This window comes from Pecten maximus, chromosome 7 (genome assembly GCF_902652985.1).
Source record: "Pecten maximus chromosome 7, xPecMax1.1, whole genome shotgun sequence".
Taxonomy (NCBI): domain Eukaryota; kingdom Metazoa; phylum Mollusca; class Bivalvia; order Pectinida; family Pectinidae; genus Pecten; species Pecten maximus.
In genome coordinates, this window is record NC_047021.1 from 30,707,626 (window position 1) to 30,730,501 (window position 22,876).

At 35.7% G+C, this 22,876-nt stretch overlaps 2 protein-coding genes across 2 annotated transcripts; one reads left to right on the forward strand and one right to left on the reverse strand.

The window, feature by feature from the left end:
• Positions 1 to 1,439: 1,439 nt before the first annotated feature.
• On the reverse strand, positions 1,440 to 8,459 carry LOC117330554 (transmembrane protein 229A-like). The gene is made up of 2 exons (XM_033888949.1): positions 8,350 to 8,459; positions 1,440 to 2,680 (listed from the first exon to the last, which is right to left on the reverse strand). The coding sequence occupies exon 2, from the start codon at positions 2,675 to 2,677 to the stop codon at positions 2,180 to 2,182; it is 498 nt and encodes a 165-aa protein (XP_033744840.1). The 5' UTR covers positions 2,678 to 2,680; positions 8,350 to 8,459; the 3' UTR covers positions 1,440 to 2,179.
• Positions 8,460 to 8,518: 59 nt separating this feature from the next.
• On the forward strand, positions 8,519 to 20,023 carry LOC117330553 (RNA polymerase II-associated protein 3-like). Its single transcript, XM_033888947.1, has 10 exons — positions 8,519 to 8,770; positions 10,801 to 10,935; positions 11,432 to 11,551; positions 11,854 to 11,981; positions 13,317 to 13,509; positions 14,140 to 14,241; positions 14,697 to 15,167; positions 15,801 to 15,898; positions 18,365 to 18,459; positions 19,024 to 20,023. The coding sequence occupies exons 1-10, from the start codon at positions 8,609 to 8,611 to the stop codon at positions 19,113 to 19,115; spliced, it is 1,596 nt and encodes a 531-aa protein (XP_033744838.1). The 5' UTR covers positions 8,519 to 8,608; the 3' UTR covers positions 19,116 to 20,023.
• Positions 20,024 to 22,876: the final 2,853 nt, after the last annotated feature.

Here is a 22,876-nt window from a genome sequence, read left to right on the forward strand (position 1 = left end):
GTCGGCCATGTAACCTCAGGCCGAGAAGATCCGAGGTGAATGGTTCGTCACTCCTTAACCGTGTCTTGGGAAGCTGAGAAACGAGCCTGTCTGTGCTGTCGTGGTAGTGTCCCTGGGCGAGACACTCTACACTAACTGATCTGGATCGTATGTTGCTCAGAGAGGTAGTCATCGAACAACAACAAGCAGACCCTGCCTCAAAGTAACCCTGGCTGTTCATGGGGCAATAAACCCAACAAACAAACAATCTTGAGCAAAACTTCGCTAGGCAATAGTGTTCAATACGATACTCGAAAACGAGAATATCTAATTGAACAACGTTGGCTAGCGAAGTTGTCTGGAGCCATTCTGATTCAGTATTTCACCAAATATGAAGATGCCGTAAATTTCATTTGTTAATTACTGCATCGACATTGTTACATGTACATATCCAATAACATCAACTCACAGAATCCGGGCACTCCACATAAACAATGATAATTGGTTGGGAATGTGTATAACAACCTTGATTTAAATTCCCCACAATACACGTGTGTAGATGCGGAACAACGCGAAATATCTCGACTGTTATCCTAACTTATTACTTGTTAAAACTTGAACATTTAGTTTCTGTGATGTTAATTTTTAATTTTTTTCTCTATAACAATAACAAATTCTTTAATGAAAAAAACACACAACCAAACAGCAACACAACAACGGAGATTATGTCATCGACTTGAAAGACTAGTTACATAGTACACAAAGATTTTAATTGTTCTCTAGTTAATAAAAGGTTTTTGAAACCTGCCTCGAGTTTGACAAGGGTACAAGAGCTGTTTCAATTTGAAATAGAAAATAATCTATTCATGGTTAAAGTGTATAAAATTCCACAAAAAACAATGTAGCTATATTAAATATAAAACAAATTCATGTCAGTTAACTGATTGTCCGTAATTGCATCTCTGTGACATATATAAATACATAAACAAAACAATATACAGCGCGTCTATGTGACATACATAAACAAAGCAATATATAGCGTGTCTATGTGACATTAATAAACAAAACAATATACAGCGCGTCTATGTGACATACATAAACAACAATATACAACGTGTCTATGTGACATACATAAACAAAACAATATACAGCGCGTCTATGTGACATACATACACAAAACAATATACAGCGCGTCTATGTGACATACATAAACAAAACAATATACAGTTCGTCTATGTGACATACATAAACAAAACAATATACAGCGCGTCTAAGTGACATACATAAACAAAACAATATACAGCGCGTCTATGTGACATACATAAACAAAACAATATACAGCGCGTCTATGTGACGTACATAAACAAAACAATATACAGCGCGTCTATGTGACGTACATAAACAAAACAATATACAGCGCGTCTATGTGACGTACATAAACAAAACAATATACAGCGCGTCTATGTGACATACATAAACAAAACAATATACAGCGCGTCTATGTGACATACATAAACAAAACAATATACAGCGCGTCTATGTGACATACATAAACAAAACAATATACAGCGCGTCTATGTGACATACATAAGTAAACAAAAAAATATAGCATGACGTCGGTATCGAATCTAAATATATCACAAACAATTATTGCATAAAATGATTTGCATATTTTACACGTGCAGTATACACTCAATCTGCGGGGTATAGTGACGTAGTTTTTATCAATCATTTACTATAAATATCACTTATAAAAGAATATATTGCTTACAATTCACACAACTATTATATCTACTGCACAACCAAACCGTCGCACACGTTCACTAATCTAAGGTTCACGTGATGCTTTCATTTTCGTGATTGGAACGGTTCAACCAACACACATGTAAAGGCATCGGACCAGTTTGAAATATTGGGTCTTTCTGTGTAAAAACCAACAGTTTATTTTCGTATGAAATGGTTGCTTTATAATAACCATCCGAAAGAAAAACTTTGAGCTGTACCTTTGACAGGTGCAAACCACATAATTGTTTTTTAGAGACAAGCATAATTTTCGAAAAATCCACTTCAACATAAATCATTGCCAATAAAAAAAAGAATTATTATTCCCCGTAACGTACAAATTAATGATACAATGTAAAATACAAATCTGTTTCCGTCGTTTCGACCACAAAAATGATAGCAAACTCGGTCGGTACCATCAACTGCTCTTCTTTCCCTTATTGTCGGCGTCTGCCTTGATGTTAATGGATAGACAGAGCAAAAAGTCGGCAAACACGTCCTGCAAGAAGCATAGAATTAGCCAGCCTGGAGCATACTCCAATGTAATAAGTCCCATAAGGTTATACGTGTAGTGACTGTAGTCCCAGGAACAAGCTCCGAACTGTCGGAGTAGGAGACCCGTAGAAAACTCCCAGGTGTAAAGTATACAAAGGTAAAGGACCAACCGGATGTACCTTGGCACGCCATGCTTCAGGTACAAAAACACGTACAACTGCTCAACAAGGAATGAACAGCTACCGTAGATGAAGAATGAGAATATGCTGGAATGACCTTTTAATGACCTGTTCCCGCTGGGTTCGAACACCATATCGAAGAGAGCTGTGAACACGATTTCATCCAGAAGGCCATGCATCCCATAGAAATAGAAACGGGCCCATGCGGGCACAGCTTTCTGTCGGTTCTGGACGGTGGTCATCTCCTGAAAGGATAGAACAATGCAATTATGAAGCTGTAATCAATTACAAGAATAATGACAAGACTAAAAGGGTCCTGAATTGTATGTGCCTCTAAACTTAAGTTTAAACTAGGTGATAAATTGAACTTTGATCTTCGATTCGTAAAAGGTATCATGAGACATTTCTTTTCGGTGTTCAATTGGAGAAACTGATTTTTTTCTATTTATAGTAACAAGTTTAACATTTGATATTCGAACCTGGAAAGCTAGCTATCCCAAGCAAGCACTTTCTTCGAGAAAGAGCACTGAGTAAGGTCTTAATGTAATCGGCCCAACAGAACTCCAGATAGGATAGTGTGCATATACTGATATTCTATTAATTGTAACAGACTAACAGTGACCTTGACCTTTAACCTCAGAGTCTGAATAGCTTCCCAGCAAGTACTTTCTTAGGGGACGTAATGGAAAAGGTCAAAGTGCAATCGACCATACAGTAGTCAAGATATTGTGCACAAACAAAAATCTGACGGACGAACGGCCAAGGTTGACTTGTGGGGTGCACGCCGCAAGTCAATCAGAATGTAAAAATCTGTTTTTATTTCCGTTCAATCCATCGCTAAAAAAGCACATGGGCAATGATATTTAATGTTGAATTACTGATAAAGAAGAAAATTACTTTAAAATTCGCCTGCTATTGGCGACGAAGAGATTTCCACGCAATTATCGGTGAACGCAACCCACAAGGATGCTGAATGAGTACGGACGGACGGAGGGACGGACGGACTACTGGATAACTATAGGACTGTCCGACACCCATCTCACGATGCATGGCCCTAATTACTCATATTACCACTGCTAATTTGGATGCATCTCGACTCGAAATGTAAAAAAAAAATTAAATTAAAAAGTATATTTGTTTATCTTGTTGGAAAATAAAGATTTAAAAGTCGTATTGCGAGGGAAGTGTGTTTCTTAAAATCGTATACGTTCACCCCGCGCCAAGGTGACATGCATATTCTTTATTAATACGAGAACACAAAAGAAAAAAACATCAACTGGAAGTCACTGTAAAATGAGCCAATGGTAAAAGCACGAAAAGAGATATACATATGTGTAAGTCTGGGTAATCTGAAGCCTAAGGTTAAAGTGACAAAATGTGGGAAACAAAAACGATCTAGAGAGTAGGTGCGGCATATCCAATGCCTACATCTACGATTCCTTAGGGTAGATTTATTTATTCAGGGATGTAAATTACTCATTTAACTGCTTTTTGTAATTGATAAGAAGAATGCGAAGGAGAACGGCTACTAGCGGCGTGTGGCGTATGGAAACGATTCGTTGGCTACCAATACACTTAACCAATCTCATTTGGCAATATGGCCGAAGGTATGAGGTTCACACAAGACACATGCAGAGAATCAATATTAGCAATACCACAAACAATGTCTTCTGAATTAAAGGCATCCGTTCTACATATAGCGTAATTTGAAGACAAACTTATCGAGTCTAGGTTTTTATTTGGATAATCTTCTTACAGCAAACTATCCGTTTTGACCATAAACAATGTTGATGAGTTTGGATCTGACTGTCAAGTTTGAAAGATTGGTAATCACTTCATAAAGATTGGTAATCACTTCATAAAGATTGGTAATCATTTCATAAAGATTGGTATTCACTTCATATAGATTGGTATATTTTCTTTATAAAGATTGGTATATTTTCTTCATAAAGATTGGTATTCACTTCATATAGATTTGTATTCACTTCATAAAGATTGGTATTCACTTCATAAAGATTGGTATTCACTTCATAAAGATTGGTATTCACTACATAAAGATTGGTATTCACTTCATAAAGATTGGTATTCACTTCATAAAGATTGGTATTCACTTCATAAAGATTAGTATTCACTTCATAAAGATTGGTATTCACTTCATAAAGATTGGTATTCAATTCATAAAGATTGGTATTCACTTCATAAAGATTGGTATTCACTTCATAAAGATTGGTATTCACTACATAAAGATTGGTATTCACTTCATAAAGATTGGTATTCACTTCATACATGAGTATCTTATATCTTTGTACGTGGTTTTCTAGTCTCAAAATAGCCTACGCCTGCAAGTGTTTGACGGGTTCATTATTTGGTAGGCACATACGTTCTTTCTGAGTGTGGGGACCTAAATCTCTATTATAATCAACTTGTACGGCCAGATTTCGTCTTGATATCATTGTCAGAAATTCAATAACCCCTACATGTACACATCGATTCCAAAAGCAATCGACACGTGTACCGGCTATAAACCATTGTGCAACACCACAGATACATTCGTGCAGGATAATTCCCACAAAAAGCATGCACAAAAGCTTATTATTCAGACGAACCCTTGTCCAAATCAAGTCGGACTCAGGTAGACGTTGTTTAAATGACATTGTTATAACAGCAATGGATTTTTTTTTAAACAGAACGTATCGTTAATCTTTCTAAATATCGGGATAAATCGAAGGTTCCGGTGATGATGTAAAATTATGTCCCGTGATCGATATATTACACAACTATTACGTCAATACACAGGAAACGGCCTTACTACAACACATCAGTATAACGCCTGCTTACCACACCTGTTTTCTAGCACAGGCGCTTGCATAGAAAATATGACTTTCAGTTTTTTTTTATATGACAGTGGTATGTGTAATCTGTTAAGCTATTAGCTTAACAGATTACACATACCACTGTCATATAAAAAAAATTGAAAGTCATATGACAGTGGTATGTGTAATCTGTTAAGCTATTAGCTTAACAGATTACACATACCACTGTCATATAAAAAAAAATTGAAAGTCATATGACAGTGGTATGTGTAATCTGTTAAGCTATTAGCTTAACAGATTACACATACCACTGTCATATCAAAAAAAAATTGAAAGTCATATTTTCTATGCAAGCGCCTGTGTTTTTCTAGCGAACGAATCTTTACAGCAGTGCTTATTACTATCGACCTCACGGAATAATTATTATTTGCCTCAAGTTAAGTCTAATAATGCACGATTGGGCTAAAATACATGCTTACAATAAATTATAATACTGCTTTTTCAGGGTCAAACTAGAATTACGTTACATGAAAATAACTAGGCCCGTAACTGGATAAATCGGGCCGTGTAGTATTTGGCTATTTTTTTCATCATTTATTTTCCAATAGTGAGAATGGCTACACATGTACACGTATATAGGAATCGTTTTATACATGTATGTTAATTTCTTTATGTCATTATCGTACATTTTAGATCAATTATATCTCGTGCAATAGTTTTTCATGTTTTGTCAACTTGAATTGTGCTCGCATCTGCAAGGCAAAAATATATGAACATAGACGGACTTTTAATGACGTCAGTTAAGCAAAGAACGACCTTGATATGGTATTTACAGTCGCTAAGCTCCGTCATTTATGACGACTAAAACATCATGACAGTACAATGCGTATCATTTAATACCTTTTGGTGGTTTGTGTTTATATCGCAATTAAGAAAAATAATATATATCATTTATTTCGGCAGTTGATATCATTTACAGTCGTGTAAACGACACTTTTCCCATTTTGTTATGAAAATTTATATTTGCAGTTACAAACCTTCTCATGAAATGCTGCCGTTATTATAAGTGAAGTTTGTAAACTGACCGGTTTCTAACTTCAGTGGAGAATTCAGAAAGCCGATGTCGTTAGTTACTGACTGACAACTTTCCCAAAGAAAATGGTGTCTATATATAGGTATTTGATTGTCAATATTGATTTTAAAGCAACTGAATAATTGAGTTCACAAACTTCTCCTGGGAAAGAAGAAAATCCCCGATTTGGAGGTTTGGGTCTCTACAGCGGGCACAGTTAAAGATGCCGTTCGTAACTGTTTGACCTGATCTTATCTGCCAATGCTTTGTATACATGATTAGAGAGTTCGTGTGTAACTTTGAAAGCTTTGTCAACTTCCACGGGGAAATTTGACATTGATCAAATATCACATATCCGTCAAGTTCTTCATAAAAGGTTAGGTCGATTTCAAATGTAAGTTTAAAAATCCCTCGTGGAAAAATCCCAATGTTCACGTGTAAGCTTCCTCTGTTATACGATATGATCTGGTAATATGAGAAATGAAACCGTACATTTGGCATAGTGCACATAAAGTTCGTTTCTAGACCATCTCATTAAAATTTGATGCGCGTTCTATGGAGCTATCTGCCTTTAATATGTATGTTGTCATTCTGTAAGGAATCAATGGTTGATGACTGTGCTATTTAATATGATAAATGTAACTCTAGATCTGCTGCCCCCTTCCCCGCTTCAGCCGTATCAGGTCCTGTGGACAAGTGATAAGGTCATTCTGGGTCAACGCGTACATCACAGGGACAAAAATCCATCCACGTCTGTAAAAATGCTCAAGTTTATATGGATCGCTTGTTTGGTATTTGTGTCTAAAGTCACAGGGACTTGACCCGTTCCTACGACCCAGAATGAAATACTTAACACCAAGGTCCGACCCCCTAGATCACATAAATATTTTTAATTCATTCTATGTCACGAATGTGCCAAGCTCTGTGCCTAAAGTACCATATCATAAATTTTAGGTTCAGGAGAATGACATGTTGAATTCGAAGGGGGTAGGTGGAATGAACAAAACACGTTAGGCGCTAAAAATATGCTCCAAATATGCTAATAACTCCCACATAGATAGGCCTATGTATGTCTGAAAACTGGGACAATGTCTGGAAACTAGGACATAATTAAAAATATTAGACGATTTAATGTAGCTTTGCTAAATTATGAGACCAAATAATCTTAAAATTAAAGGATTCAATTTGTAACTTTTGTTCCTGTAATTATAAAATCAACAGTGTTATACATCAAATCAACTTCAATGTAGGAAATGGCCGTTTTCTGTACGATAATCATTTGTAGCAGGGGCGTGGGCGTGGCCATGATGAATGATAGATTCTGGAGACCACACATCTCTTGTAATTAAAAATATTATCCAATATGTGTCGTCATGACAGCATTTCGCATGGTTTTAGTTCAACTGAAATTCAATTAACATCATTTCCAGCTTAAAACAATTTGTATAACTTTTTTCAAATATTTTCTGCCATATCAATACCATAAGGATGTCCTTTTCTTTTCCTAAATCGCATGTGTAGACATCCCACAGGGACGTATATTACAATTGTACAGTAAAATATTTCTATCTTCGTAATCGTTTTAAAAATTACGCTTGATCATTGTGTTGATCAGAAGTTGAACAAAAGTCCATGTGCTGTTATGTTATGTTACAAAATTACATTTGTTCATAATTGACCTATTGGGTGTCGGTCATATCGACGAGATATGCTAATTACCGATGATTATATAATGTACCTGTGCATGACTACACATTTTATACAGGTATATATTGCACTGCGCGCACTTGTAAGCGCTAACATTGGAGCCAGACATGCAGTGACAAAGACATCGCCATCTACTAGGCGACCGGTAGCTCAACGTGTCTTATGTGAAATAGGGCCTGGGGCATCAGTATACAGAATTTGGCTCCATGCACATGTGTGACACACGTAAACCACAAGGCAATTACGTTCTGAAACAAAGGATTATTCTAAAATAAAAAAAACTAAACAGCATCCATTTCCAAAGCTACACATATCAACATACCTTAGTCCTTACGTTCAATGTCTTCGATATCCCCAAAGGCCTGGACGTATCAAGCTGTCAATATGTATGATATCGTGCAGGTCGAGACCTTGATTTAGTTTTGGAAATATTCTGATATTTACATTGGATTCGGTCAAGGGTTAACTGACATGCGCATAACCGCTTCCGGATTCCAAATCCAACATGTCTGCGCCCATTAGATAGATGTGCGTTTTCGAAAACTTAATTTTCTGACAGATTAGACACGTTAAATAGCAACATGAATATTTCTGCGGGTGAGGAAAAAATGATAACCCTCCAAAAACAAATGAGGGAGAGTCAGGCTGATCTAGGTGATTTTCTTCATGATCTGGACAAATGGGAAAGTGACGTAAAGAAAAAGGATGAAATGCTAAAGAAAGGGAAGATTGAAGAACAACCTGTAAGCTATTATTCCAATTGATTTACTTATTTTTAAAACATCACGTTACTTACAAAAACAAATATTGTTAAAAATAGTTAATCTAAATGTCATGACCCCAACAGTTCCCGGGTAGGCCTATCTGTCAAAGAAAATAGCATTTTTCGGGTTTTTTCTATATCGTCTTTATATGATGAAAGTGTAACAGGAGAGGAGAAACACCGAACACAGATATTCAAGTGACATATTCTAATCGCCTTTTGTCCGTCGTCGTGCGTCGTCCGTCGTGCGTCCGTAAACAATTTACATTTTTGACTTCTTCTCCAAAACCCTTTAACCAAATTCAATGAAATTTGGCAGGAAGCTTCTTTTGCTAAAGGTCAAACAAAATTGTGAAGTATATGGTCCCACCCCCCAGGGGCCTGAGGGGTGGAGCTAAAAAGGGTCAAATTGACTAAAACTTCAAAAATCTTCTTCTCTACCCTCAGATATGTTGGAATCAAACACTCTTCATAGATGGAAGGGTCTTAAGGTACTTTACCAAAATTGTGAATTTCATGACCCAGTGGTCTCACGTTTGCCCCAGGGGAGGGGGTAAACTTTACTATAGTTTATATAGGGAAATCACATTTTTGACTTTAGTTTGTTGGATTTGTAATTGAATTCATTCTAATTTGGTTAGAATTATCAGCATGGGATGACAGTTTGATGGCATGCACATATTGGTCCTGACTGACCACCAGGGGCTGATGGGCGGGGCTAAAAAGGGTCAAATTGACTGAAATTTCAAAAATCTTCTTCTCTACTCTCAGATATGATTGAATTAAATACTCTTCATAGAATGAAGGGTCTTAAGGTGCTTTACCAAAATTGTGAATTTCATGACCCTGGGGTCTCACGTTTTGCCCCTGGGAAGGGGGTAAATTTTACTATAGTTTATATAGGGAAATCACATTTTTGACTATGATTTGTTTGATTTCTATTGGAATTCATTCTAATTTGGTTAACATTATCAGCTTGGGATGGCAGTTGATGGTATGCACATATATATTGGTCCTGACTGACCCCAGGAGCTGATGGACGGAACTTAAAAGGGTCAAATTGATTGATATTTCAAAAATCCTCTTCTCAAGACCCAAATAAGGTAGAATCAAATACTTTTCATAGATGGAAGAGTCTTATGGTGCTTTACTAAATTTGTGAATTTCATGATCCTCGGGTCACAAGTTTGCCCCTGGGGAGGGGGGTAAATTTTACTATAGTTTATATAGGGAAATCACATTTTTGACTATGATTTGTTTGATTTCTATTGGAATTCATTTTAACTTTGTTAACATTATCAGCATGGGATGACAGCTTAATGGTATACACATGTTGGTCCTGACTGACCCCTAGGGACTGATGGGCGGGGCCAAGAAGGGCCAATTAAATTAACTGAAATATTTCAAATCTCAGGTGACCGTTAAGGCCCATGGGCCTCTTGTTCAGTAATTTAGTCACTTGTTCTTCTTTTATCTCTAACTTGATCATCTCCATTTTCACCTCCTTTTGCTCTAATTCAGATACATAGCCTACCTTCTCTTCCACAAAGACACTTTGAAAAAAGCATGCCTATCATGCTTACTTTCTCTTTATCGTCACTATTTTTTGTGAACTTTTATCCTGTCTTCTTAATTACTCTAATTAATATTATTGAAAATTGAAAATTATTGATATCAGATACAAGAGTACATGGTATTTATGCCATACTGAAATATTCTAGAGAAAAAAGATAATTATAGCCTTGCAGAAATTAACTCTATCATATGCTACTATATACCAGCTGGTGATAGGACAATAGGACAGTCTATCTTTGTTCCCTACTCCTGGTTTAGAAACATTTGAACTTCTGAAAGACAAAAATTATATTTCTGGTATGAGCCTTCTCTGCTGGTCATTGCACATGCTGCAACATAGGTTATATCAAATTGAAAACAGTCTTGTCACAATCACAAACTTAGATATACATGTACATGGTTACGATATTACATATCACTGTTTTCTTTTTACAGAGACTCCCGCCTGTGAGAAATAGTCTGGACAAGAAAAAACGAAAAAAGAAAGTAAAACCTGAAGACCAGAAGAAAAAGAAAGAGAAGAAAAAGCTCAGTGGTTACGACTTCAGGGCCTGGGACAAGCTTGACTATGTAATACTTCAAACTCAGATAATTTATTGTCAAATCATGTCTAAATTTAGACATGTATCAACATTATTCGACCTTATAAGCATACTGCACTTTGCAATTAATAAAACCATGCACAGGGGAAAGTTTCCATGTGAAATCTGGGGGGGGGAAATAACTTTTTCATTTTCATATCTATATGTAGCAAAAATAATTCAAAGTCTTTGGTGAAAAGACTGAAGACTATATTATCAAATCAGTTAGGTAAATATAGCCCCATAATAGCACACCCATCCTATTGTCCTGACAAAAGGTGGGGTGCACTTATTAGGTTCAATACAGTATGTCATTTTCACCAATTTTATCACTACTGTGCGAGGAGATATTTTTTATGCTGAAACAACTTTTGAATTTGACTAGATTATCATCAAACTATTGCTGTGTTACAGGTAAAACTAGGAAAATTACTGAAAGAATCAAATACAAATATTTGTAAAGTGTCCCTAAATTTTACCTGCAGGACAAACTTTGTGATGAAGCTGATGACGAAAAACAATCCGCAGAATCCTCTGAGTACGAGACAGACGAAGAATGGGAGGTTGAAAGGAAAAAGCAACAAGCTCTTCTTGAGAAGGACAGGGTATGCTTGGTGTGATATCTTTAATTATGATTGATGGAACAGTTGGATTGGTCCACAAAGGCAAAACAACCAAAATATATAGGTCTTTAATGTTATTTGTGTAGAATAATTAGAGAATTGGGGTGGTAGGGAAAAAGGAAGCAAACATATTCATATTTGTGTAAACTGGTTATCACATTAAATAATTGATTGATAGTAACTTGTCATATACGGTAGCTGATTTAGGATTGAGTAGTCCACACCTGTATTCATGTTTTCAGTTGACAATATGTTTACAAGAACCTGCATAATTGCATTTCTAGGGTAATGAGTTCTTCAAAAAGGAAGAATATACAAATGCAATAGAGGCCTACAGCCGAGGGATGCTCCTGGATGCCTGCAACCCCCTCCTTCCAGCTAACAGGGCCATGGCACTTCTGAAACAGGACAAGTAAGTCAGTGTCTCTTATTTACCAGGTGTGTACTGTTTGATACAGGATCTGCCTGCTAATGTTAGGACTACTTAAGTCCAACCTATCAATAGGCCAGATGTATATTTGTATCGTTTAGTTAAGAATGGCGTGTTGGCCAATTGTTTAATCTTCGTAATGGTGAGGTAATATTTTAAGGGATTAATACATGTTTTATGCTATGCTGCATTAAGACCATGCCATGTCTGGTAATAAGACCACCCACTGCATATTGCAGTGCATTAGGAATGCAAATTGACACAATTACCATATTTATTCTGCAAAAAGAAACATTTTGAGTCAAAGATCATGTGTTGGGTTTTTAGCTCACATGGCACAAAGTACCAGTGAGCTTAAAGGCTATGGTGCATTATTGGTTGTCCATCATCTGTCCAACTTTTAAATCCTTCTAGAAAAATACAAGCAACTAACTACTCATATTTGGCCAGGAGATACATGTAGAAGCATACATTAAACTTTACTCATAAAAATGACCTAGACTTATTTTCAAGGTCATTGTAGTCAAATATGTTAAAAACTTAAATAATCTACTTCTTATGTTCTTAATGGCACAATGTACTAATCTTTGGCCAATAGGTTCCTGCTATTGGCTGATATGGAATTTCCTCACATCAATGACCTTGACCTGTTTTCAAAGTTACAGGATTAAGATATTTTCAAAACATCCATGATCATCTTTTCAAGTTCCAGAAGACCCATATGTGTAATATTTTGCTAGCAATTAACAAGGATATAATTCTTTAAAGATGCATGCAAGTGACCTTGTTCTATTTTCAAGGTTCTGTCACTATTGTGAAATATGAAATATGTAATAACGAACAAAATGCTTAGCATCACGATTCACATTGCTACAGGTAATGGGTTTCGTATTAGTTGTGTTTGATTTAACAAAAACACCAACAGGTAATTTTTGGTATTTCATTACCATTAGATGATTGGACAATACATCCATGCCAAACCCTACATTATGATTCACCAAACCATCAGAGAATTATATTAACTCTGTTAGAAATATTGAAAGCCATTTCCTAAAACATCACAAACATATTGTAGTCAACATGAAAATTGGAAATAGTAATTTTGCCTTAATTCTTAATTGGCCATGTGAGCAATTCAGGCCCTCTGGGCCTCTTGTTTGCAAGATGAATATGGTACTTTCACAAAATATATGAGTAACCTGTTGTTTATCACAACCCATTTTATTATTATTTTTTCTTTTGTAATGCTTTGTGACAACATCCTTGTCACCTTCATCAGACAAACAACCCTTACATTCTACTGTGGATAATTTGCAGGTTTGCTGCGGCAGAGACTGATTGTCTGACGGCACTAGCACTAGACCCGCTGTATACCAAGGCTCACCTCAGACTCGGCTCCGCTAGGGTCGGCCTCAAAAAATATCACGAAGCCAAGGAAACATTTCAAAAGGTTCTGCTGTTGGAACCAGAGAACAAGAAGGCCAAGCTAGAAATTGAGAAGATAGATAAGGTACATTTGTAGAGTTCATGTTAAATTAATGTATGGTGAACTTGTCTGGCTAAAAAATAATAAAAATGTAATTTTTGTTATTTGTTTGAAAAAAGTGTGGTATGTAGTTTTTAGCTCATCTTTTCGAAGAAGAAGGAGAGCGAATGTTGTCACCCTAGCGTCAGCGTTGGGGTTGGTTTTCTAGTATCAACATTTTGGTTCGAGTGTTGAAAGGCATATTGGTATGTGGTATCAGGGTCCCTGAAGGGTTATGCTATCCTCTCCTGGAGTCAAACTAAAAAACATTTGGGGGGAAACCTGCTTTTTGATATATTTTGGACTTTTTATGGGGACAAAAACTTAAAGATTTTGGTAGAAGTGTTAAAAGGCATTAATACATCAATTTATGATTGTACTAGGGTACTGATATTTGACATAAGGGTCCCTGTGGGGTTAGACTATCACATCCTAGAGTTGAACTGAAAGATTTTGGGGAAAAACATATACATTTTGTATGTATGAATTGGGGATATATGTATTCCAGTCCCTTCCTCTTCCAGTAAATTGATATTTTGAAAAATCCTAGCATAATGATTAAATTCGGATAAGAATATCCCTGTCCTCTATATCTACTTCACCAATGTTTGACAGGAGATACTGAAGGAGAAGATGGTTAGCCAGGTCCAGCCAGTAGCCACTCCTGATGCAGGACTGGTCATGCCCATCTCCAAAGCACCACATGAACGATCTATGGTATGCAATGTCTTGTTCTGATTTCTCAAAAAAACTAATTTGATATATTTTTGGAACAATTTATGGCCAAAGATAAACCATAATTTTGATGGGCCATGTCCTACAGGGCCAAAAGGGGTCAGATTTGCTAAATTTTGACAATCTTCTTCTTTAGACCCAGAAATGATAGAATGAATTCTTGAATCTTGTTCTTCAGACCCAGATCTTTATCTGTTCATCTTTAAAGTAAGACCATGTTTAGATGGTTTACTGCAGTTATAAAAGTATTTTTGTACATGTATGATATTATGTTGGCAAATTCTTAGCTGTTATATTTGTATGTAGAAGAGACCTTTCTATGTTTAGATAGTTATTTTAATGTCACTTCAAAACAACAACAACAAATAACTACCACAACTGTAATGTAAATCAGTATCTAGAAGATTTATAACACATTTTTACCCTTTTATCAACAGAAGCAGATGAGGAGAATCCACATTGAGGAGGTCGGAATCGAAGAGGATTTGGAGAGGCAGTCTGCCATTCACAAAGTCAAAGAAGGGCAGAGTGAAGTCAAGAAAACAATCACAGCTAGGGATGAGGTCATGTTCGAAAAATTTACCACAAGTGACCCATCTTCTAACAATGAACAGTCTAGTTTCACTAAACCTGTGTCGACCAGTTCTGACAAAGTCAGTAAAACTGTTATGATTGAAGAGTTAGCAGAATCCACTAGTGAACTTTCTATTGACTTATCAGAAAAAGTGCAAAAGGAGAAAATTACTTGTAGTACATCTCAGAAAAGTAACTCTGTTGATAGTCCATCTGATGGTGGGAGTGAGTCTGTGTCACCAAGAGGCTTACAAACTCCACAAACTTCATTCCAGTTCCAGTCCGGATACAAAGTGGTGAAAAATGACCTTGAACAGTTTTACATGTATATCAAGGTCAGTAAGCCGTTAACATTCATTGTTAGATTTTAGTTTATGTAGAAGTGAGAATACTTTAAGTTATATAAACAAATGTTTTTGTACAGAGGTTATTATTCAAATAGAGCATATAGACTCTGTAACCCAAATTATAGCTAGGTTATAATATAATGAAAATGCTGTGACACTCTTTGATGGGAAAAAAATGTATTATCTCCCCTTTAATTCTCTCAGCATACAGGGACATCCCTGTTTGAGATAGACTAAAGAATTTGGGTTTTAATACACTGTATAGTTGGTAATATGTGTAGGATATTTAATTTCGCTGTATATGAATACTTGATTAATACTTACATCTATAAACAAAAGTATTTACTGCAGAATATTAATATTGTGTGGTTGCAGGAAATTTTATACCCACAAATGAGGTCCGACTGGGCCAATCGTGGAATATCAGTTCCGTGATATTGAACAACTATACAGTTCTTACATTTTCAATGACCTGACTATTTTCGCTTTGTTCCAGAGATATAACAGTTCATCTGTATTTCTAGGAGTTGTACATTGAACCTTTAGTGAAAAAAATGAAAAACAACATCATATCCAACCCTGCCCATTACAAATTTGTTTAAGCATGTTTTTCTCTTTCAGGGAATTGATCCAAACAGTTACATTAAATTGTTTGGAGAAGCCCTAGACGCTGAAATTTTGCTGAAGATGTTGATGGTATTCAAACAGTATTTTCTCCGGTAAGAAAAATTAGATACCGACTCTTAAACTACAGCTTGTTTAAAGGATTTATAAACTTCTCCTTCATTTGAAAATAATACTGACTTGTGAACAGACTATTCTAGCATACTTTTGAATTTAATTGTGACATTGAAAAGCCTTGGAATAAGTCTTGACCTGTACATGTGGTCTTGAAACGTCCTTGAATACGCAAGTGTTCCATTTGATGTATTAAATAGAGATACAACTACAGTAAACTCCGGTTTTCAAGAAGTCAGTCGGACCATGAAAACAACTTCGTAGAAACCGGACTTCGTGAAACACGACTAGTCCTCCCTGTCTAAAATTAGTCTCGATATATATACCGTTCACCAGCTGGCTAGCTAGACCTAGCGTAAATGTGTAAACACTAACTGTATGATCAGTATTTAAAAACAACAATCACTGGACATTTTGTTAAACTTGTGTTACATTTTAATTATTATTTACAAATTGTTATTAGCACAACGTAAGCTAAACGCATACATTGAATCATGTGTACATTAGCCTATATACAGTACACGTGTACGTATCAGTTACACAGGAAAATATACCGGCGAGCGATCATCGAACATTTTTTTCATACTTTCGTAAAAAAGTCAGTCATTTGTTTCTGTTTTGAAGAATAATGACACTTGTCAGCAAAGTCAGAAAGTTTGGTGATACACGCAAACATTGTTTCATCGACATTCTCGCGTGACTCTACGAACATTTTTATTTTGTCAACACTGTCCACGAACTCTAAAAGAGTAGGAATTTTCAATTCAACCCCGGTATCACTATCGCTGTCCGACTCAGAGTCTTCCGATTTGTTATCCATTTTGTTTTTTATTTCCTCAATAACATCACTCTGTGTTGTTTGTTCAGTGGTGACAATATCCTTGTTGATCGTCACACTTTCGGAGTAGCCATTTTGACACCTTCCTTCGTGTATAAAGTGACAAACAAATGAACAGTGACTTGTTTTTACAGCGATTTATATCGGGTAGGGTTAATGAGTTGTTTTCACAGTTCGTACATACAGGTAAATTATCCTGTGGGGACCCCCAGACCATATCGCACAAAGCGATAGTTCGTACATAGCGACTTCGTGAATACAGGATTAATTTACAAAGGTTTATATAGAGGCTCAGTAGAGGTTATTATTCAAATAGAGCATATAGACTCTGTAACCTAAATTATAGCTAGGTTATAATATAATGAAAATGCTGTGACACTCTTTGATGGGGAAAAAAATGTATTATCTCCCCTTTAATGCTCTCAGCATACAGGGACATCCCTGTTTGAGATAGACTAAAGAATTTGGGTTTTAATAACACTGTTTAGTTGGTAATATGTGTGGGATATTTAATTTTGCTGTATATGAATACTTGATTAATACTTACATCTATAAACAAAAGTATTTACTGCAGAATATTAATATTGTGTGGTTGCAGGAAATTTTATACCCACAAATGAGGTCAGACTGGGACGATCGTGGAATATCAGATCCGTGATATTTAGCAACTATACAGTTCTTACATTTTCAATGACCTGACTATTTTCGTTTTGTTCCAAAGATATAACAGTTCATCTGTATTTCTAGGAGTTGTACATTGAACCTTTAGTGAAAAAATGAAAAACAACATCATATCCAACACTGCCCATTACACATTTGTTTACGCATGTTTTTCTCTTTCAGGGAATTGATCCAAACAGTTACATTAAATTGTTTGGAGAAGCCCTAGACGCTGAAATTTTGCTGAAGATGTTGATGGTATTCAAACAGTATTTTCTCCGGTAAGAAAAATTAGATACCGACTCTTAAACTACAGCTTGTTTATAGGATTTATAAACTTCTCCTTCATTTGAAAATAATACTGACTTGTGAACAGACTATTCTAGCATACTTTTGAATTTAATTGTGAAATTGAAAAGCCTTAGAATAAGTCTTGACCTGTACATGTGGTCTTGAAATGTCCTTGAATACACAAGTGTTCCATTTGATGTATTAAATAGAGATACGAGTATTCACTATTGGGAAATGTACTTTGGATCAAAATTAAAAGAGAAACTCATTGTTTATATATTTTGTGGCATTAATTTGTAATGGATGTTATTATGAGCATAAGTGATCAAGGGGTCGGACCCTAGAGTTATTTTTCATTTTGGGTCATAGGAATATGACAAGCCCCTGTGCATAAAAGTGAATGGCACATTGTGTGTCATTGGCTGAATTGACACCTGAATCATGAAATGTTTGAAACATCAGGCTGTATGAAAATTGTTTATGTAAAATGTCTTTAATTCTGTAGGAAAATTTACTTGAAAAAATTGATTTGCTCCTTTCAAGACAAGCTCTTGACTATTGTTTCCATGGTCTATATAACAGCTCCATTAATAAAGTATAGATTGAAACTGTTGACAAAGTCCTGTATGTTACAATCTTTGTTGTTGTTTACTTGCAGAGATGGTCTCAATGTGTATCCTCACTTGTGTCAGCTGTCGGGCGTTAAGAGATTTGATATGACAGTCATGTTCTTCTCTCGGAAGGAACAACAAGGTCAGTAAACTGTCCATATTAACCTGGTTATAAGCCCTGGGCTCTTATTATAATAATTTTTTTAAGTAAGCCCATCTTTGAGTCAGATTTAATTTGCTGGACCACTAGATGAGTACATTTAATAGATAACTAGGATTGTACTGTGACTGATGCTAGAAACTTTAATAACGAGCTTGTTTATGTGAGTTTTGTACACCTAGGCTGTATACACCCATATTCTATCTGTTTTTACCTTCAGTTTGTCTGTTTTACATCATATCCTATCATTACATGATCTCTTGTTATGTCTCTTCAATACATTCATAATTGTTTTACTTTCTTGAATTATTATCTTTATACTACATGTATTGGTTCTGCAAGTTTTTTGTTTTGTTTTTGTTTTTTGTTTTTTTTCCACCACTGTTCTCATATAATGAAGTTAAACTGTGTGTATTCTCCACAGTTATTAAGACTTAATTATGTTTTCCCACTGTTATTAAGACTTAATTGTGTTTTTTCCACAGTTATTAAGACTTAATTATGTTTTCCCACTGTTATTAAGACTTAATTGTGTTTTTTCCACAGTTATAAAAGACTTACTGGAGAATATCAGGAAGGAAGGACATGCTGCTGATGCTGACATAGAAAAACTGAGGAAGAAGTACCAAGTGAGCTGACCCGCTAGCTATCAACATAGTGATCTACGTCATCAGCGGAACGTTCTGTGATAACTGGAATTGTTTATGTTTCAAGAGAGAGAACAGATCAGTTTATATTGTGTTACATTATATTGTGTGTTTCAATTTGTTCTTTAAACATTCAGTTCAGTGGTTGTAAGTGTCTCACTGGTACGACCAGTCAGGAGGGACTATAGGTTTGCACTCCATCACTTGTGTCCATTTGTCAATTTGTCTGTTTGTCACTTTGCCACTTTCTTCAGGACTAGTGGGACATATGTCATATATACTGTAAACTAGACTGCCAAATCTTGAGAAAACCTGTAAATTGCTGTACTGAAATCTAGTCTTGTGACCCACCATATACAGAGTTACGGCCCCTTCTTCCTTGCTCAATGATACCCCCAGAACACTATCATTACCACTAAAGACTAATTATGTTGATAACATTTTAGGTAACTACCTTCAAATGCCAATTTTTGGGGATGGTGGAAAGTTATCTAGCAGTACTGATATTCTCATCGAGTTCCATGTGCACCAATTCATTTACATACAGAGTTATAGCCCTTTATTCACTTTTGAAATAATAGATTTTCATGGATTGGGACTATGATTTACTTGCAGTTGCCTTGTTTTGTGACTGAAAGTCTTTTTATAAAGCATGTATGGATATTTGAACATGTAGGTGGGGTACATTGAAATTATTATGTTTTAAACAAGGAAGGTGACATAAAATTGAGCTCTGGAGTTTCTCATTAAATAAGCATTATACAGCTCCGATATGTTCGGAGTGAGTATTTATAGATTTACATTTGACAGTGTGATTTTCTCAAGTTCATTTTGATTGACAACAGGATATTATGCAACTTGTATTTTGTCATAATAAAAGATACTTACATTTATTGGAATGTTGTCTTTCTCATTGTGTTTACCCTAAACTTGTTTGCTGCACATTAAACACAATATAACTATTTGTTGTCCGAGATTTGAAGTTGGATCAAGTGATTGACATGTTTCAGGTCTCTGTTAAGCTACTGTGCCAATATCTTTCAATTTCTTTCAAGACAGTTGCATTCAAAATTGAAGTAAAAAGTGATATAAAAATCTTTTGCATATTTAGATAAGGTACAATGAACAAGCATCTTTTGCTGGAAGCTCTTTTATATTACTAGAGGTAGGGTTGAATCCTTAATTTGACATCATAGGTACCCTGGAACACAAACTTGTTCGGAATATTCTTATATACTCTAACACATTTTTTTTTTGGTAAAGTACAGAGTACTGACAAATATTTGCTATAAAGAAATATTAACAGTGACCTTGGCCTTGATTTGGTTTACAGAAAAACTTATTTACATAATTGTCCGATTATATGAAGTTCAATCAAAATCAGTTTAAATATGAAGTCGCTAGAGCAATGAGGAAGATTTTCTGCTGTGACCTTGACCTTGATACCCAAAAAATAAACTTTGTTCGAGGTATCCTGTGACCTTGATATAAGTAACCTAACAAAGTTGTTTGAGGTATTTTGTGACCTTGACATTAGTACCCTAACAAAGTTGTTCGAGGTATTCTCATACTTGACAAATAAGTGAAGTTCGATCAAAATTCTTTTAAAAATGTAGTCCTTAGGACCAAGACATAGATTTCTATGAATAGTAACTGTGACCTTGACCTTAGCACCCTAAAATAAAGTTGTGCGAGGTAGTATCATATTTGACCAATATACAATGTATGAAGTTTGCTCAAAATTGATTTAGTAATGAAGTTGTTAGAGTGACGACAAAGATTTTCTATGAATAGTCTCGGAGTGACTGTAATATTAAAGGTATTCATATACATGTACTTGACAAGTATATAAAATTGGATCAATTCCGTTTAAAATGAAGTCGCTATAGAGCCGGGAAAATGGGTTTCTATAACTGACTGACATTAGTACCATAAAGAAGAACTGGTTCCAAGTATTCACATACTTGACAGCAATATGAAGTTCCATGAGATAACATTTCTACATAAAGTCGCTAGAATGATGACCAACGTAACTAAATTTACCCGACTTTGTTGCGAGAGGAGCCGAATTAGAATGTCTCTCGCTTTATTTGACTGTTGAACTGAAGCTACTGCCAGTTTTTCACTTGTTTTTTTTTTTTTCTTTTCGAGAAAGCTCCAAGGTAACGGATGAATACTCTAGAAAAATAAGCAACTTGAGTTAGTAACTTAAAGAAGCTTGCCCGCAGAGAGATCAGAACAATTGGCTAATAGAAAAAGATTTTTTACACATGACAGATTGTTGGAATTGTTGAGTTTTTCATTTTATTTTCCTTATAAAACGCTGAAAAGTGATATGAAAACCTCATTTTTTAAATATTATTTATTTAACCGCAACCCGCAATAAGTCCCCGCTATAAAGTGGAGTCTAATTTGATTGACACATCAACGAAACAAGCACGTGCACAGTGATAACCTCAAAGGCAGCGGCGATTTACAAAGAAGATTTGCCGTTATATTCCATACATTTCCCTCTCAGGTTGAGTTTTAAAACGTCTTTTAAATACACATTCTGTAATTGTTTTCAAGAAATAAAGTCGAAAAGCCTCTAATTTTGTCACATAGAAACGTGTACTGAAGTTTATTTAGTGATCGGAGATGTGCCGTTTACCGGTCCGTCTGCGGGTAAGCCTCTTTAATATTTTGACCAGGACCGGGAGGTGTGTTTTAATTGAACTTACCAGGTAGTTAGATTTATTTTATTCGTAACGCAGATACTATCTGCCTCTATATTCAGATCATAGTCTGTGTATATTAAAGCATAAGATAAAAGTAACTTCGTTTGATCGTGAACATTGAACATTGACTTTTGATTCGATGAACTTTTGATTATATTCCTCATTGCCAGCTCGAGCTCGGATCATGACTCGTCCCCGGACAACTGGACAGTTTCAGGATAGACATGGCTGCAGTAGACCGGTGTTGTGGAGTACCTTACGTGCAGTGCCTATCTTGTAGAACTTTGCCACCTTGTGTAAAGTATAGCGATACTTTTAGGAGCGAAACATTTGTATTTATTGTTTAAATAATCAGCTGATTGTTATGTTTTGGGTATCTAAACAGCCCTGTCAGTCTATAACTAATTGTAGATTGCTCCTAATGCAATATCACATTAATAATTCAAAAGTAATTAATAGCTAGTGCCAAATTTAGTGTGGTGGAGGACTAATAGTCGATTGCAATATCTCTTAATTACTTCCAAAGATACGATACATCCTGTTCTACAAACATGTAATACAGATATTTTGAAGAAAACAATCTATGCATAGCGAATTCAGCATCGGTATGGACACTGTCCTCAAGTGTTTACACATTCAGCAGAGAATTGTACTAAATATTTTAAACGAAACATTAACTCAAACCGTGCACATCATTTTAAGTAAAATAGATACGTTTAGAAAAAGAGTAATTTTGCTGCCTTGTTGGTCACCTTGCCGCTTCGGTGCCGAATCCACATATCCCACAATACCGCACCCCCCAATCGTGAGGCTCCATACGGTGAATGTGAAGCACGGGGTTTCTGCTCCTAGATTATTTTATTTTTACTGCGATATCAAGGAAAATACTGATTGGTTTAGTTTCAGATGCTACATGGGCAAAAGAAGAAAAACAAACAAAGTAATGGATCCCAAAGCCAAAACGTAACCAGTTTGCTCAGCTGCTCATATTCCGAAATTCACAACACCAGTAAAACATCTAAATGCCTCAAAAAA